General features: G+C 38.7%; 1 protein-coding gene across 10 annotated transcripts in view; it reads left to right on the top strand.

The window, feature by feature from the left end:
- The window catches only part of LOC101861245 (heterogeneous nuclear ribonucleoprotein K), a 59,842-nt gene that overhangs the window by 41,192 nt on the left and 2,742 nt on the right, over positions 1–15,908 (top strand). Inside the window, exons 4-15 of one of the 10 annotated variants that reach the window (XM_013090838.2) lie at positions 1,476–1,532; positions 3,233–3,276; positions 4,180–4,252; positions 4,742–4,855; positions 5,956–6,084; positions 6,513–6,691; positions 7,163–7,333; positions 8,739–8,779; positions 9,830–9,894; positions 11,097–11,174; positions 12,067–12,236; positions 13,471–13,524. In XM_013090838.2, coding sequence (XP_012946292.1) covers positions 1,476–1,532; positions 3,233–3,276; positions 4,180–4,252; positions 4,742–4,855; positions 5,956–6,084; positions 6,513–6,691; positions 7,163–7,333; positions 8,739–8,779; positions 9,830–9,894; positions 11,097–11,174; positions 12,067–12,236; positions 13,471–13,483 — 1,134 coding nt within the window. In that variant the 3' untranslated portion in view covers positions 13,484–13,524. Of the gene's footprint in view, positions 1–1,475; positions 1,533–3,232; positions 3,277–4,179; positions 4,253–4,741; positions 4,856–5,955; positions 6,085–6,512; positions 6,692–7,162; positions 7,334–8,738; positions 8,780–9,829; positions 9,895–11,096; positions 11,175–12,066; positions 12,237–13,470; positions 13,525–15,908 lie in introns of those variants that run through there. The other 9 variants (XM_005089019.3, XM_013090741.2, XM_013090878.2 and 6 more) reach the window with 9 other exon arrangements.

Here is a 15,908-nt window from a genome sequence, read left to right as displayed (position 1 = left end):
CTGACAGTTTGGGGGCTTATGTGGAATTCCCAGTTTTTCTTATGGATGGTTGGTGGGTGCTCTGGTGTGGTTTGCTCCTTCTTTCCTATCAAACATCTATGGTCCTGATCTCTTCTTTTTTGTGTATGTTACTCGCTTGTAACACCTCTAATCTTCGGCACCTATATGACCATGTGTTGCAAGTGCTGTAAAACTCTTACTAAAACTTTAAAAAACCTAGTTTTTCTCGTCCTTTGTCTTTTCTTTTGCCTATTCTCATACTGATATCTCTGCCCCCTCTCCCGCTCCCTACTTCCTTATGCTTTCTTTCTTTCTTTCTCCAATCCCATTTTCTCTTTTTTTTTAAAAATAAAAAAATAAAAATTTCAAGGTAACCTTGCAATATTGTTAAATTATTTTCTCAAAAAATCAGAATAAAAGTAAGTGGGTTTTCTAATGGATGGTAGAGTACTTTACTCTTGAATAAAAAAAAAAAAAAATGAAGCTTGACCTTCAGGCACTGCTTTAAAGTGACCCAACGGATAGTTAGATGGTGCATCTTCTTTACTTTCTCAATGATAATGTTGATTCTGTATGTTTATCTTTCATTTTTCCCAAATGATCATTATTGTCGATGTGCGTCTCTTTACTCAAACTCAAACTATAAAAATGAACCTTGCAACTTTTTGGAATTACCGCAAGATCTACTAAAGTGCTCAAAAGTTTTGCCTCATGTTTAACGTGTGAACCGTAATCTGGTCCATTGGGCCATACTGTGCATCGAGTTGTCTTTTTTCTTGTTGGAATACTATTTTCTTAATCAACTTGCACTGTAGAACATGTTGCTGGGTAGCAGCACAACTGTCATAACTTGGGGTTTTTCAAATATTACTGGAGGAGCACACACTCCCCAACCCTTTCACCACTGTACTATATCAATCAGCAATATCTGGAATTTCCCCCAAAAGAATCATATTCATATAATTCTAAGGTTTTTACAGGGTATGTGTCCGTGACCATGGAAGTTGCAAGATAAATTGGGGGGAAAAAATGAAGACTTCTATGGAGGCTCCATCACATTGCTAGGATTTGCAGCATGTTGTCCACTTACACCAAACTATAATATAATCCGAAAATAGTGGTAGACCAAAAGAAAAGAAAATCATCCAATTTTATTCTTCTCTTTGAGCGACCTCTCTAAAACTGGCTAAACTGAAGGAAATCTGGCGGTCCCGCTGATTTTGTTTGGGCAGACTTCACTGTATAGGCCACTTGTTATAGAGCAATGGTTTATGTGTTTTTTCCTTGATGTTGAGTGGGTGGTGAATTGTTGGAGGCACAGGGATCTCGTTTGCTGTTTTGACTCTTCCTCTTCTTCTCTTTTTTATTTTCTATGTCAGGGATTGTCATTGCCCTGGTCACATGTACAGGTACTGAACTTTGCTTAAAATTATTTTTTTTGTTGTTCTTATCAACTGCCATTCCTGTTTCTACAGAATGCTGGTGCCATCATTGGCAAAGGAGGAGCCAATATCAACAGGCTGAGAAATGATGTGAGTAAAGCGTGCCGTCTTAAGGCCACCCTTTTTACGCCACTAAATTGCTGTCACTGTATTAATGGAAGTGGGGAAAATGGCAAGATTAATCAGAGGAAGGCATTTCATTAAGTCTTTTACAGAAAAGAAAAGTGCAAGTCCCTGAAAAAGTTTAAAAAACATTTATGTGGTTAAAATGTCCTCGCACTGGAGAAGTTTTTTCCTCTATATATAATGAGTGCAATGCATTTATCCTCTCTTTCAGTCTTAATTTTTTTTTAGCTTTGATATTAATATTATTAATATGCTTCTCTTGCGACTAATTTTTTCTCCAGTTTCTTACTTCTTGCTTAAATGAAAATACCTAACTAGTGTGTGCTAGTGAATGAAAATCAGAGTTGGGTGTTTGTGGATGTGTGTGTGTGTGCAGTTTTTCGTCGTAAGAATTTTTTTTTTTACAGTGATAGTATGAATTGTAATAAGAGTATTCTTTCCCTTTCAGCAGGTTTAGTTTGCTTTTACAGTTATTTCATTGGCTTCATCGTTTTTCTTGGGCAAAGAAAAAAAATATTAAGCATGGGTTCATTCATTTGGATTTGTCAAGACTAATTTTGGTGTCCTTGGGAACGTTCTTTTGGAAGGGTAGTGTTATCTTCTCCCCCCCATTTTTCAAGTAAATGCATACAGCTGGTAAACATACTTAAAATGTCAGAGAATTAGTGATGCTCTAGTGATGGAAGCCTAATGATTTCCCCGCGTGCACCCTGTATTTATACACTGCTTTTATAGAACTTAATTTCTATTGGTGGGTGTACTAATATTAAATTGTATCGTTTTCAAGATTACACATTTGTCAAAACTTTTAGATCCCTAGTTTTTACATACTAGGACGCTGTATATATGTATGTTACAGTCACATTGAAAAGGATTGACATGGGTAAGCAATGTTATGATGTTAATAGTTGGGTCAAATTGGGGGAAATGTTTGTGTGTGTTCCTTATTTCGTACGGGTTTGCCAGAAAGCCTAACTGCTAATGCTATACACATGCTGCCAAGTCTCCTTTTCTAGTGAAACCTATTTGAAAACCTGATGTGCTTATTCATTCCTTTTTAAAGACTTTTTATTTCTCTTGTCCTATTTTTTGGTTTTTTGGTTTTTTTTTTGTTTTTTTTTCATCCAAGAGTGGTTTGCCACCACGGTGAATCTTCATTCACTGACTGCCAATCCAAAATTCCAAGGATATTCTTGGAGAATGGGGGGTTTGACCACTGCATATTATGTCCAAAATATTGGGTACTGTACCAAAAGTGATTACTGTCCTTTAGGTCCGTTTCAGATGAGATGGCCATTTTTTCTGACGCTCCTCCATACTGACCCTTCCTGTTACCAAACAAGTATTTCTGCTCCATAAATCTGTCATCGGTCATTGCACCATTGATGTCTTTTTATTCTTTCTATACAGTGTTGGCCATTTTTTCATTTCTTTGTATTTTTTTTTTAATTTGGAAGAAAAAAAAAGTCAACCAAACACGACCTTGATTGACTTCTTAATGTAAATACTTTTCCACACTTTCTCGAAATCTCTCATCACCATCAAACCACACAACTTCAATCTGGCCCTCGACCCCATGACCCGACCCGACCCAACCCTGGGACCCGCCCGTCCGTTCTCCACTACCATTGGTCCTGGCCCTGGCCCCACCCGCAATGATGCAGTACAAAGCCAGTGTTACAGTGCCTGATAGCAACGGTCCCGAACGGTAACCACCCTCCCCACCCAATGAAACCCCCTCCCCCCCCTCCAGCCATTTCAATTGTTTTCCTTTTTCTAGCAACCCCCCCCCCACCTTTTCAGCGTAAGAATGTTACGTTGACAGTTTTGTTGTTTGGGTTGTTGTGTGACCTAAAGGAGGGAGGAGGAATGAGTCTATGGTGTAGAGGTGGGGCATGAGTTTGTATTGTATGGGAGTAAAAAATCCACCAAGTTTTTGTGTAGCACTTTTCAAAGCCAGCCTCTTTTTTTTTATAATTTTTTTTTATTTTTTAGTCTCACTTTGTGGTTGATAAGTATATAACAGCATTTCGTATCCACCACCATGATCACCCCCCCCTTGGCCTCCTATCTGTACACCCTTCCCAAACCCATGACACCCTCCACCTGTCCAGCCCATACCCTTATTTGGTTCCCACACTTCCCTCTTTGAAAAGAATGTAACAGTTTATTCTGACTGACTGAAGGCAGCATGAACTATTGTGTGGGGATCAGCTCAAGAGAAGGTTACTTGAATGACAGGTTTTTTCTGCTCTTTTTCTTTCTTTCTTTTTTTTTTTTTTAACCTCCCAAGAAGGGATGTTTACCATTTGAACAGAAAATTGACTTCTTTTTTCATGAATTTGTTACTGAAGTCTGAACACAGTAATACGAAAGGTTACAGAAAATTTGCTTCAAGAATTTGATTCATGCCCTGTATGTCTAGGTCTTTTTTAAAAATAAGATAAAGTGAATCCTCTGTCATGATTACTCAGAATGTGTATCTTTCTCTCCTGCCTAGTGCCTAGTATAACGGAGTAACACTTATTTCACTTGCTGGTTGAAGGGATTCTTAGTGAATGTGTAAATAAGTCAGAGCACTGATTTTGTTCTGTACTTTTCCTCCCCCCAGTGTTCTTTCTATTGGAGCTGAATTGGGCACAGTCCTTGATATGCTGCTGGAGGTTCTGCCAGAAATGGAAGATGTAAGTAGAGTACATTTCCTGTAATCCCCCCTGTCCCAAACGTTGCTTTCCCTGAAATGCATTAAATCTGGGCCTGTAAGTTCCTGATAACATTTGGCTTGGGAAAGGACAGATGATTCAAAGGTTTGTCTTTTGTAGTTGCATCTGGATTGCTTGAAATGTCCCTTTTCCTTTGGGTCTACTTTTTTGTGTTGGAAGTGTCTTATTTTCAAGAATTTTCTTAAAAGGACGTTGGATATTTTAAATTATGTTTTAGAATTCATTTTAAGCAATCATTTCTGATAGTCGAATCATTGCAGTTGTAATGTATTACTTTTCCAGGTGATTCTATCTAGGATTCAGAAAAAGTTTTGTTAATTTTTCAAACTTTTTGTGTACTTGTTCTAAGAAGAAAGGTGTGTTACTAGGGTAAATATGATATTTTTGTGCATTGCTGTAAGTAGGGCAAGTTGTTGGCGTAGATGGTATATTTTCAATTTCGGTTTGAAGCAGGCCAGGAACAAAAGGAATGACGCAGAATCGGAAGTGCGCATGATTGTTCACCAGAGCCAGGCAGGCTGCATCATCGGTAGACAAGGATTCAAAGTCAAAGACTTGCGCGAGGTGAGCTCTGCATAAAAGTGAAAGCATCTTAGATTTTTGTTTTGTGTCTGTGTCGCTAAGAACTTTGTTTTCATGGAATATGGAATAGAATAGGTGATATGAAGAAAAAACTATTTGTGGGTGGTTGGTGGGTGCTTTAGTAGGGTTAGCTCTTTCTTTCCTGTCAAACATCTGTCGTCCTTATCTTTCCTCCCTTTTTTTTTTGTTTTAACACATTTGATCTTAAGCACTTATAATACCTGATTGTGTTGCAAGTGGCATAAAAGGCTCACTAAAATTAACCTGGAAAAAAATGTTTCGTCTTTTGACTTACATTTGAAGGATGTGATATCAAAAATTTCATTCATCTTTTATATAGAGGTCTCTCTCAGTACATATTTAGCTGCTGATTAGTAGACAGACACTCATTGTTAACACTTTGCAGTCACACGGCCAGGAGTACAAAATACCCCTTCTGGTCACCCAGCCAGGAGAGTGACTGCAACAGACTTCTCGAGCCTGGTGCAGAAGTGCGCCAGGTGACCGGAAAGGATGCATTATTGCGCCAAGTGACTGCAAAGTGTTATATGGAGGACATGAGTGTACTCTGTAATTTGGCACCTCTGTGGTATTGATGTGCAATTGCATTGATGGGTTGTAAAAATCTTGACAAGTAGATTAATTCTACTAATTGTGGCTCCTGTATGTTTTCCTACAAACAGTGCCCATCTTAAACTTTTGACTCCTTTTACTGGAAGTGATTTTTTTCACCTCCTCCTGCCCCCCCCCCCCCCCCCCCCACCACCACCACCACCAGCAGCAGTAATGGGTACCTGACTTCGAGTTGGGGAGGTAAAGGTGGCGTGGAAAGGAACTGGCCACCCTGCCTCAATATGCCGAAGGCCCAGGAAGTTGTCTCACTAACAAGGCTATCCTCAATGTCGGGATCGGATGCGGGAACAACTTTACTCTCTTGTAACACCTCTAATCTTCTGGCGCTCATATGACCTTATGCAGTCGCGAGCGCCGTAAATTTTCTACTTAAACTAAAACTCTCTTACTTAAAAAAAAAAAAAAAAATAGTTAAGACCTACATTCACCAAAAAAAAATTGTATTTCAGAAAACTGGAGCAAACATCAAAGTGTTCTCCACCTGCTGCCCCAACTCCACAGACAGAGTGGTCGCCATCACTGGCAAACCAAAAGTGGTGGTTGGCTGCATTGAGGAAATTGTGGAGCTGTTGCAACAAGTAAGTCTTTTCACAGATCTGAGAACCCCTGTGATGACATGATAATTTATTTTTTAAAAGAAGAAGAAAATTACTGACAAAAGTTAATTGGAAATCTTGCAAAGCTAGCTGTCTTCCACAACAAAAAAAAGATTATTTCTACTAATTTTTAAAAGAAAATTAAAAACTGTAGACTAGACGTGGGTTTTTTTGTGTGGTGATTTTGTAAGTATTTTTGTTTTTTTAATACCTGTTTGTGATACAGATGTTTCACACAGGTCACACATGCATGAGGGAGATTGTCTCCTCCCACCCCTCCCAAATCAACTTGTCAAATATCCCACTTTGTTTTTGGAATAGCAGTACTTTTATAGGCGAATTTTCTTTTGTCTCATTGACTAATTGGGTTTGTGCTTCCATTTTAAGATTGTTTTTGTATATGATTATTGGAACACCAGGCTCCCCCTAAAGGGCCCATGAATCCATACGACCCGTCGTTCAGTGATGAGTTTTTGGCTCCTGAATATGGAGGCTTCATCACTGGAGACATCCGTGCCAGCAAGGGACTGCCACGTGGGGCAGCCCCACCCCCTCGTGGTATGAGGGGTGCGATGCGGGGAGGCAGAATGTAAGTTTTTTTTTCTTTTTCTTTTCTTAACTGTCCTCCCCATTCTTTCCCGTTCCATGACATTTTTGTATGATTGGTGTCCTTGTTTGTTGCCCCTCTCCCCCTACTCCCCATCCTCCCATCCTCTTTCCCCCCTCACCCCATGGGAACAAAAATCCCATTCCATTAATGAACCATGTCCTATGAAGTTCTAATATATATTTCCTGAGTATTTATAAAAATATTGCTTTATTTTTGGCCTCCAGCACCCAGTTCCTGTAGATGGGTGAATTATATTTAGAGATTCTCTGTAGCGTTGTTGTTGCCCCAGGCTGTTAGACTTCATGAAACGACCCGTAGGCTGGGCAGCATTACTGGGAAGGGGGAAGCACTCGCTGGAGGTGTGAGCTTGTGTATGAGTAGACCTTCAGAGGGACTCTGGGGATATCATCCAGTCTCAGTTGTGCAGGCCAGTATCTCTGCTTTCCCCAGGGGTATGGATGCTTTTGGGATGGGTGGAGTCTTGGATTTTGGCCGAGGTGGAATGCGAGGTGGCATGCGTGGAGGCATGCGAGGCGGGAAGGCCTTTGGAAGTGGCTTGGGCGGTGACATGGAGCCAGGCATGGGCAGAGGGGCAGCTTTTGGCAGAGGGGGAACCATGAGGTGCGTGCCATTGTCACTTTTTTGTCTGTGCCCATTTTCAAGCTGCTCTAGTGCCCGCAGTATTCAGTGCTTCCATTGCTCGGCTGCTGAGCAACATTTGATTCTTGGCTGTTTCGGACCAAAAAGAACGAAAGAAGAAAGAAATGCGTGTAGCTTTTGCTCTTCTAACCACCAGATCTTGTGGCTGACTAACTCAAGTTTGCTTACCCTGTTTGTTCCCTGATGACTTGGTTACCCCTTTCGGCCGACTGAAGTCTGTGGGCACTGGCAGTGGACAGCTTTTCTTTTTTTTTTTTTTTCTGTGTCCGCTCTGCAGGACATGTGTTCTCTGGTGATAAGTGGGCAGTACCGCACCTGTCCCCCCTGTGTAGCAGCTCCCTGATGCTCATGCCATGTCGTCAGTAGTGCATGTTTCCCCCCTCCCCCTTCCCCTCCCGCTCATTTCTCTTCCCTTCCCATCCCCACCCCTTCCCTCTTTTTCTCGCGTCTGGTGTGGAAAATTTAATAAGTCCCTTTGTATGGTGTGTGATGGAAGCACTGATTACTTGCCTAGACTTTTACATTTCATTGTTTTCTGTTTTGTATTTTATTTATTTTTTGGTCAATCTGTGTCACTTACGAACAAAAATGAATTAAATGTGGTAGTTTTTAGGTGCAGTTTGTTAGAGAGTTTTCATTTGATATTGCAGTTTATGAGAATGAACAAGAGACTTTAAGGCAGGTTTTGTAAAGTGCACTTGTAAATGTAATGGCCACCGAAAATATTATGCAGTTATTCATTGAGTCAAGTTGTGAATTATTCTCTTTCAATGTCTTTGAGAACCATTCAAGAAGTAAAATTTGTGCATTGGGACACCCTTTTCTCATAAGCAATGAGTGAGTTTAGTGTGGGTAAGGAAGGCTTTGTTGCCTAATGTTAAGAATAAGTTATGAAGTCCTTTTCATAATCCAACTCTTGGGGGGGTGGATAGTGAAATATGTGATCAGGATAATCATATTCAGACAGCCAGGTTCATAAACACTGAAGAGTATACATTTGTTGTTTGTTTACTGTTACTTAAAAACTTGGCAAATTTATTTGTTGTTTGTCTGTTTTCTGCTTTAGTCTTTTTGTTTAGTTGGCATTTTAATTGTTCAGCTATGCATTATAATTTTTGTTGTTTAAAAATCTAATGTGGTTTGCACTTTGAGAGACTGGAGTTTGTTTCAAAAGAATGTTTCAATTATAAAAAAATTGAAGCGGGCACTGCTCTTTATGTAGCAAATTAGATATCTTCAACATATGCTCATGAATGAATGGTGAGCCAGGTCTTCCGTTACCTTTTTCGTTGACTTTCGTTGAAAAAAGAACGTAAACTAATTTCTCCATTTGCTGACGGGTACTTCTGTTTTTTCATTTCCTCAGAGGCAACATGAACGGCAATAACATGGGCTTGGGCCGTGTCGGTAAGAATATGTACACTTGTTAATAGTTGGTACCACAAACAAGTTTCTAAATGTTTAAAAGTACATATATTTTTTTATAAGATCGGAAAGAGCTTTGGAAATTATGAACCTCACTGTTTAAATCATTAACATATAATCGTACAAGAAATGTGAAAGTTATCATGGTTCAAATTCATTCGAAACTTGGGAAAATTTCAGGCAGCATGCAACATAAGCAAAAAGGGATACTTTGGCCTTCCACTTCAAAGTGAAATTGTTTTCTTTAAATCTTTTAAGCTTTTCAGACTGGACGCTTTTATTGTAGAAACAATATGTGACTCCCTGTTTATTGGTCTTTGCAGCAAACTTATTGTTTTCAGTGAAGGAAATTTTCATGAATGAACATATAGCTTTTAGTTAACTATCCATCCATCCTGTTCTGATGTGACAGATATCTGAAATTAGATTATACTTTTCAGTGCTTAAGTTTGGAGGGGAAGTTAAAAGAGAGTCGCTAAGTTTGCAGGCGGGATAGTTTTGTTTAGAATTGGAGAAGCTGGTGTCTTAACACTTTGCCATCATGTTTTGGGGAAAATCCAAAGAAACTGGGAGGCAAACATCGCCAATTGGCGAGATTAGGCGGCTAGGTGTTAATATAAACCCTAATCTCTGACGAGAGACTTCAAGACAATAAGTGTTGTTTTAGAGTTTGTAGACATTGTCCAATGCCTCTTATGTGGTGAGGGATACTGCAGTTCCCAAATTCACCTTTAAATGAGAAAAGGCCAAATTCTTGAGCTCTCCTAGGCTCATTTAGTAAGTTTCTGTGTCGAGTGCCTTGCATGTTGAAACCTGCATGAATGAAAACAATTATAAATGAAGAGAGGCAACAAAGCGGTATATGCATATCTTACTTTTATTGATGTGTTGGGCGTGGGATAAGGGAAGCAGTTTTTAATCTTTGCATCAAGGTGCTGAGCAGTACATACACACCGTAGAATTTGACATCTTTTTTCCTATCTGTACTTGTATCATTTTCCTCTTGTTAAAATGTGCACCTTTCTTTTACAGGAACTGGCCCTGGATTTGGAAGTGCATTTGGAGGTGGAATGCAGCAAGATTTCAGTGGTGATATGGTAAGGCCATCTAAAATATTGTTGAAGCTACGAGTACAACATTTTTCTCATTTAAATGCTAAATAAATTTCTTACCTTTTTTGTTGAGAAGATTTGATTCTATTGATTTGTGTTGTGTACAGTGGAACTCGGATTCAACGAGATGAGATAGATTCCCCGTTTTTCTTCTTTAAAATCGATAAAAATAACCCGGATTTAACGAGCACTTAAATCAGCGAGCTTGGATTCAACGAGGTCGCTTCCAGGTTGAACAGCCCCCGCAGACGTGGCTTCGCTCATTTTTCTCCCAAAACGAACTATCCATTCCCGGAAACCATCCATTGCAACTGCATCGTGAACCTTTATTCGCCTAGCCGATTGCATGCGACCAATCAACAGCCTTTTTTCATACCTACACATACGTTGTCAGCACGCTCATGTGTCTACTCTGCGTATGTCGGGGTCGGATGGGCGGCCTGCACACGTGTGGCTGTGTGTGTGTGTGTCAGGGAGGGTGGGGGGACTAGCGGTCCGGGCGTTGAACGTCGCCGGTACAAACGCGTCACAGTTGTTTTTTTCCCCTCTGCAACTGATCATTGTTACAATTATAAGCTAGTCTAGATGTAGATCTACGTAATGAATTGTGCGCTGGTCTATGGAATCAAAAGTTGTCGTATGTTAGGCTCTACACAACACAGCAACACAACTTTTTGGTAAACAATCGAGATGACACAGGCGTGTGCTTTTGAACGAATCAGGCTTTTTTTTACACGGCTCATAATATGCTGGTGTTTCAGGGACTATTTGTGACTTCTCTTTATACATTACTTGCTCAGTGCCTGTACTTATCTACACAAAACCTCTTGTTTGCTATAACGAACACTCGGATTCAACGGAAATTTTAGGTCAGGCCCCGCGACCTCATTGAATCCGAGTTCCACTGTATTCTCAAATTTGGTTTTGGAAAACTATCGAAGTAATATTTATCCAAACTTTAAAAAAAAAATCCTCTCAGTTGTCAAAGGCTGTTTGTTACATTTTGGCATTTGCTGAAGCCATACGTTGACATGATACATGATTGTGAAAAATGATTGATGATTTTGGGAAAGTATTAGTATTAAGACAACAATTAGGTTGTTGGGCCAAATGCAGTTGTGAATTTTCTTGTCTGAGGTCTTTATTGGTGGGTTCATCTCTTATGAAATGTACATGATTTCTTTCAGACTAACATGGGAGGAGGCCAGGGCATGGCGTTTGGTGAGGAGGAATGTGAAACTACGCAAGTAACCATCCCAAAAGATGTAAGTGTTTCTCAAATGAAAATGAGGTGTTAACATTGTGTCTACTCCGGCTGAACAGGGTATTAATGCCTCCCAAGCTTCTCAAAATGATCAATGAGGTAACGATGCAGTCATGGCAAAACTGTCTCTTATAATAATTTATTTTGTACATCTCTGGACATTAAATCACTTTAAGTTTGCTTTTTTTTGTATATTGCCCGTGTTCAACCTGTTCATCAGTATGGGTCGCAGTTATGCCTGCATGCTCAATTCAATATTGAGACCCAAGAAATTTCCAGTAATATTTTATTTCTGGGGACTTCTTTCCTGGGAAGTGGATCTTGTGACTGTTCTCCTTTGCACTGTGAATTGCTGTTTTTATTTTCTCTCTGGGTCAAAGCAGATAAGTGGGTGGTTGGCGGGTGCTCTTGTGTAGTTTGCTCTTTCTTTTCTATCAAACCTCTATCGTCCTGACTCTTCTTCTTTTTTATGTTTTTTACTCTCTTGTAACACCTTTAATCTGCAGTATTTATATTACCTTATTGTGTTGCAGGTTCCATAAAACTCTTAATAGTGGGTGGTTGGCGGGTGCTCTGGTATGGTTTGCTTCTTCTTTCCTCTCTAACAACTATCATCCTTATCTCCCTTTCTTCTTTTTTAGGTTTGAAACTCTCTTGTAACACCTCTAATCTTCTTGCGCTCATATGACCTTATGCAGTTGCGAGCACGTAAAACCTCTACTAAAACTAAAAAGCAGATAATTTTAAGAAAACTATAAACAAAATTATTTGAAGTTTTTGTCTTGTCTGTAGCTTTATTTTGTTTCTTTCTTGTCTTTGATTTCTATCTTTCACCCTGTCTTGGTTTATTTGCTCTTTGTCTACTGAACATGTTTTTTGACATTGGTTTCCAGCTGGCCGGTGCTATTATTGGTAAAGGTGGAAGTCGGATTACCGATATCAGGCGTCGATCGGGTGCCCAGATTGTGATTGATGAGGCACTGCCGGGATCCAATGATCGCATTATTAGCATCAGTGGTACCCCTGACCAGATCCAAAATGCTCAGTACCTGCTCCAGATGAGGTAACTTTTTTCCCCCTCCCCCTCGCTAGAAAAAGCTCATTTTAGATCGCTGAATCTGTATGCTAACCCTGCACCTCCTGACTTGAATGTCCTCTCTGCACGTGGTGACAGTGCATACCCAATGGCAGAATTTCGCTTTATTTCAAATCTACATTGGCTATTTTACGCTTCAAGGAGAAATACAGTCGAACCTGCTCTAATGGCCACCCTTAAAGACAATGACCTGTACAAAGTACCACTCCTCAATTCCCCCTTTGAGTTTTTTTTAACATAATGACACTGTATAAGATGTCCACCTATCTAAAAATTTTAACTTTTCTCCACGAGTGGTTTTAGTCATTTACAAATTCGACTGTATTTATATTGATAGTGCTCTTGTATATTTGCTGAAATAGTAATAGAGGTCCCAATGTGAGAAATGGTCTACATGAAACAATTTGACTTTTGGGCATCAGTTTGACAAAGATTTATGATTACATATTTGTGATTGTTTTCATAAGCATGTGCCAGCATTATCTTTTTCTGAAACATTATGAATAAGAAGTAAATTGAACTGTAATTTATAATGCAATTTAATGCATTGTGTTAAAAATAATTGTGTAATTGCTTTAAATTGATTATCCTCAATCTAAAAGGCATCCAAAACTGGAATTTTGGATGTGCAGAGTAGGAAGAGGTAGAAGCTTCCGCCAATGATTTGTTTTACCGTGCATGTCAGTGGAAATTAAAGTAACATTGATTTTTAAGAATTCTTTTTACAGTTTTTATTTTAGTTTGACTATTTTTCCAAATTTTCCGTAGTTAATTTTGAGAAAACCTTGTAAATATTTAAAAATAAGCCAGTAGTAAATTTTCTGCAGCTTTATAGCTTGTTCACTTTCGTCTGACAGCATAAAAAAAATTCTAGCTCATTTATTCATTTACCTATGCCCATGAAACTTTGCATGGCTTTTCTACAAGCAAGCGATCAAACAAATTTTAAAAAAAAATCTTGATCCTGTAATTTAAAACATTTTTTTTTGGATCCTATATTATACCTGCATGTGTTTTTGCGGTCCTGTACAGCCAAGAAAAATTTCCCTCTGGGATGATAAAGTATTATCTTATCTTATAAAAAACCGCTTTTTGGATGCATACACAGGATCACTAAAATGAATGATTTTTAACTTACAGTAACCTTGCGTACAAATTGCTTATATTGAGACGGTGACACCACCCTGCCCCCTCATTTCAGTGTAAACTTGTAGATTTCATCCCCGGGCTGTCTAGACGTCTCCACATGCTCCACGTGAGTCTCGAAAATTACTCACCCCGTCTCTTGAATAGCATTTTTTTTTTGGGGGGGGGGCATACTTTAGAGTATGGTGTTAAGGAAAAATATGTCAAATTTTCAATGGTGTATGTGTATGCTTTTAATCTTCTATTATTATTTTTTTTACGCGCTTTAGGCTTACATCAAAGAAAACGTTTCGGAACTAGTTTGCAGTGACCTTTATGAATGGGCTTTTTTTATTCTGTTGGTCATCCAACTTTTAGACCCTTGTGCAAAGATGTGAGAAGATTAAACAGAGCGATTTTGTTTTATCTTGTTTTAACTGCGGTCAGACGAAAGTGAACAAGCTATAACATACTTCTTTGATACTAGTTACTCTGTATAGACACAGGCATTTCCATAATTTTTGGTTTAAAGAAGAGGTTGATTTTTTAAAGCCTTTTCTGTACCACTTTTTATACCAATAGCATTGGTGAGCTTTGGGAATTTTGTGTTTCCTGGTTAAAGGCATGGCACATTTTCAGATCATTTTTTAGTTACTTGCCTTCTTGCTTTGTCATTATTTTGCAGCCATAGTGTAAGGGTGTCATATCTCTTCCTAGGTGGGTAGTTGGCAGGTGCTCTGGTGTTGTTTGCTCCTTCTTTCCCTTAAAAAATCTATCGTCCTTATCTCTCCTCCTCTTTTTGTGTATGTTACTCTCTTGTAACACGTCTATTCTTGGGCACTTATATGACCTTATTGTGTTGCAAGTGCTGCAAAACGCTTACTAAAACTAAACTCTCTCCTTAAAGCAATAGTTACATTTTTTGGATCTCTTTTTATTCCAAAGTTAGTCTCTGTGCATTGCTTCAAGTGTCGATTTTCAAAATATTCTTATTAGTAACTGTTGGAACCGAGCACTCCTGTTTCATATTGTCTGGCTTGGGTCTTCCACAAAATTTCTACCTAATTCAAATCAAAGGGGCGTTGCTTTAAAAAAAATTCTTGAAATTAAAGGAAAATTATAATGTCAGCTCATGTGCGTGGTGCTCTGTTGGAAATTCCATGGTGGAATTTTTTTTCTAATGATTATATGATGCTACTGCATTGGTTTTTTAGTTCAAATTTGTCTTCCTGGAGAAAAAAAGATGCCATTTCTGTAACATTTTCCTACTGCATCATGCTCTGTTGAAAGTAGTGCTTTGGTTGAAAGCATAGTTTTATTTTTGTCTAATTAGTCATGATAATTCTCAAACATATGTTGCCGTTCTCTCCCCCTGTACCCTGTGATTACTGGTGCATTTATGGCTTTTTTCCCCCCCGTAGTGTGCATGATTATGGGTAAAGCGAAAATTGGTAGCGCTGCAGGGCTTGCTATTATATTTTTAATCGTGGTAGAAAGCAGTTTGTGAAATTATGGGTGTGTAGATCAATAAAATGAGAATTGTGTGAACTGTTTCAATGGTGCACTGAACAGTGGTGTAGTCTTATTTTGCCTCAGACTAATTGAAGGTGTAAATGCAAATCCTGGAATAATTATGATCTTGTTATCATATGGCCTCAAAACTATTACATTTTTTGAAGTAGAACAGTTTCCCAGAAATGTATGAAGTTCTTGATTTCTTTTTGTTGTTTTGATAAGGTAGCCTTGTTTCCCGAGACACATCCATTATTAGGTACTTATTTTTACTTGTTTTTACCTCTGGAATGATATTTTATCAGCTTTTCTTTCCTATTTTAGGTGGTATATTGTCAGCTTTTTTATTACTTATGCTGATATTCTTTGAATAAAATCCCTTGTCATTTTGAATAAATTGTAAGAAGTTGCAGTTGCCTGCATGCACTGCTTTGTTAATTTATCTGTTTAAAAAAAGAAACAAAAAACTGAATTTCTTTCTTGCAAGTGGGCAAGGGATTGTCTCAATAAATAAGTGTCACTCTAGTGTTGCTGTAAGATTTGGATGGGACGCCTACTGGCATCTGTATCTCTCCGCTGCGATGTAACGAAATACATATATATATATATGATACTGCCCTAGTAAAATGGCACATTACATCTGTTTAACTTGACTATTTATCATTTAATTATAGCAAAACATGCTATGCTTGCTTCTTTTATAGCTCATTTTTGTTTTGATTTTACCAAAAGATCGACAAAGTACCTCCAAACTAGTTAAAAAGGTAGTTGCATTTAGGCACAAAACTTGTGACTTACCTCTAAGTGGTTGATCCCGTTTCAAGATTGAACGGTAGTCTACACAACAGAGAACATGCCTGCTGTACATGCTGTTGTAGAGCACAGCAGCTATACAGGCTTGTATCTATTGCATCTGTCGCACACGGGGTGACCTCATGGGGCACAGATTGGGTTTTTATAGATTTTCTGTATTAGAATGTGCCCTACTTCAAGTTGAGGGTT

Source organism: Aplysia californica, unplaced genomic scaffold (assembly GCF_000002075.1).
Source record: "Aplysia californica isolate F4 #8 unplaced genomic scaffold, AplCal3.0 scaffold00002, whole genome shotgun sequence".
In the NCBI taxonomy this organism is placed as follows: Eukaryota; Metazoa; Mollusca; class Gastropoda; order Aplysiida; family Aplysiidae; genus Aplysia; species Aplysia californica.
Note: the sequence above shows the minus strand (reverse complement) of the source record. Positions and strands in the feature narration are given on the sequence as shown.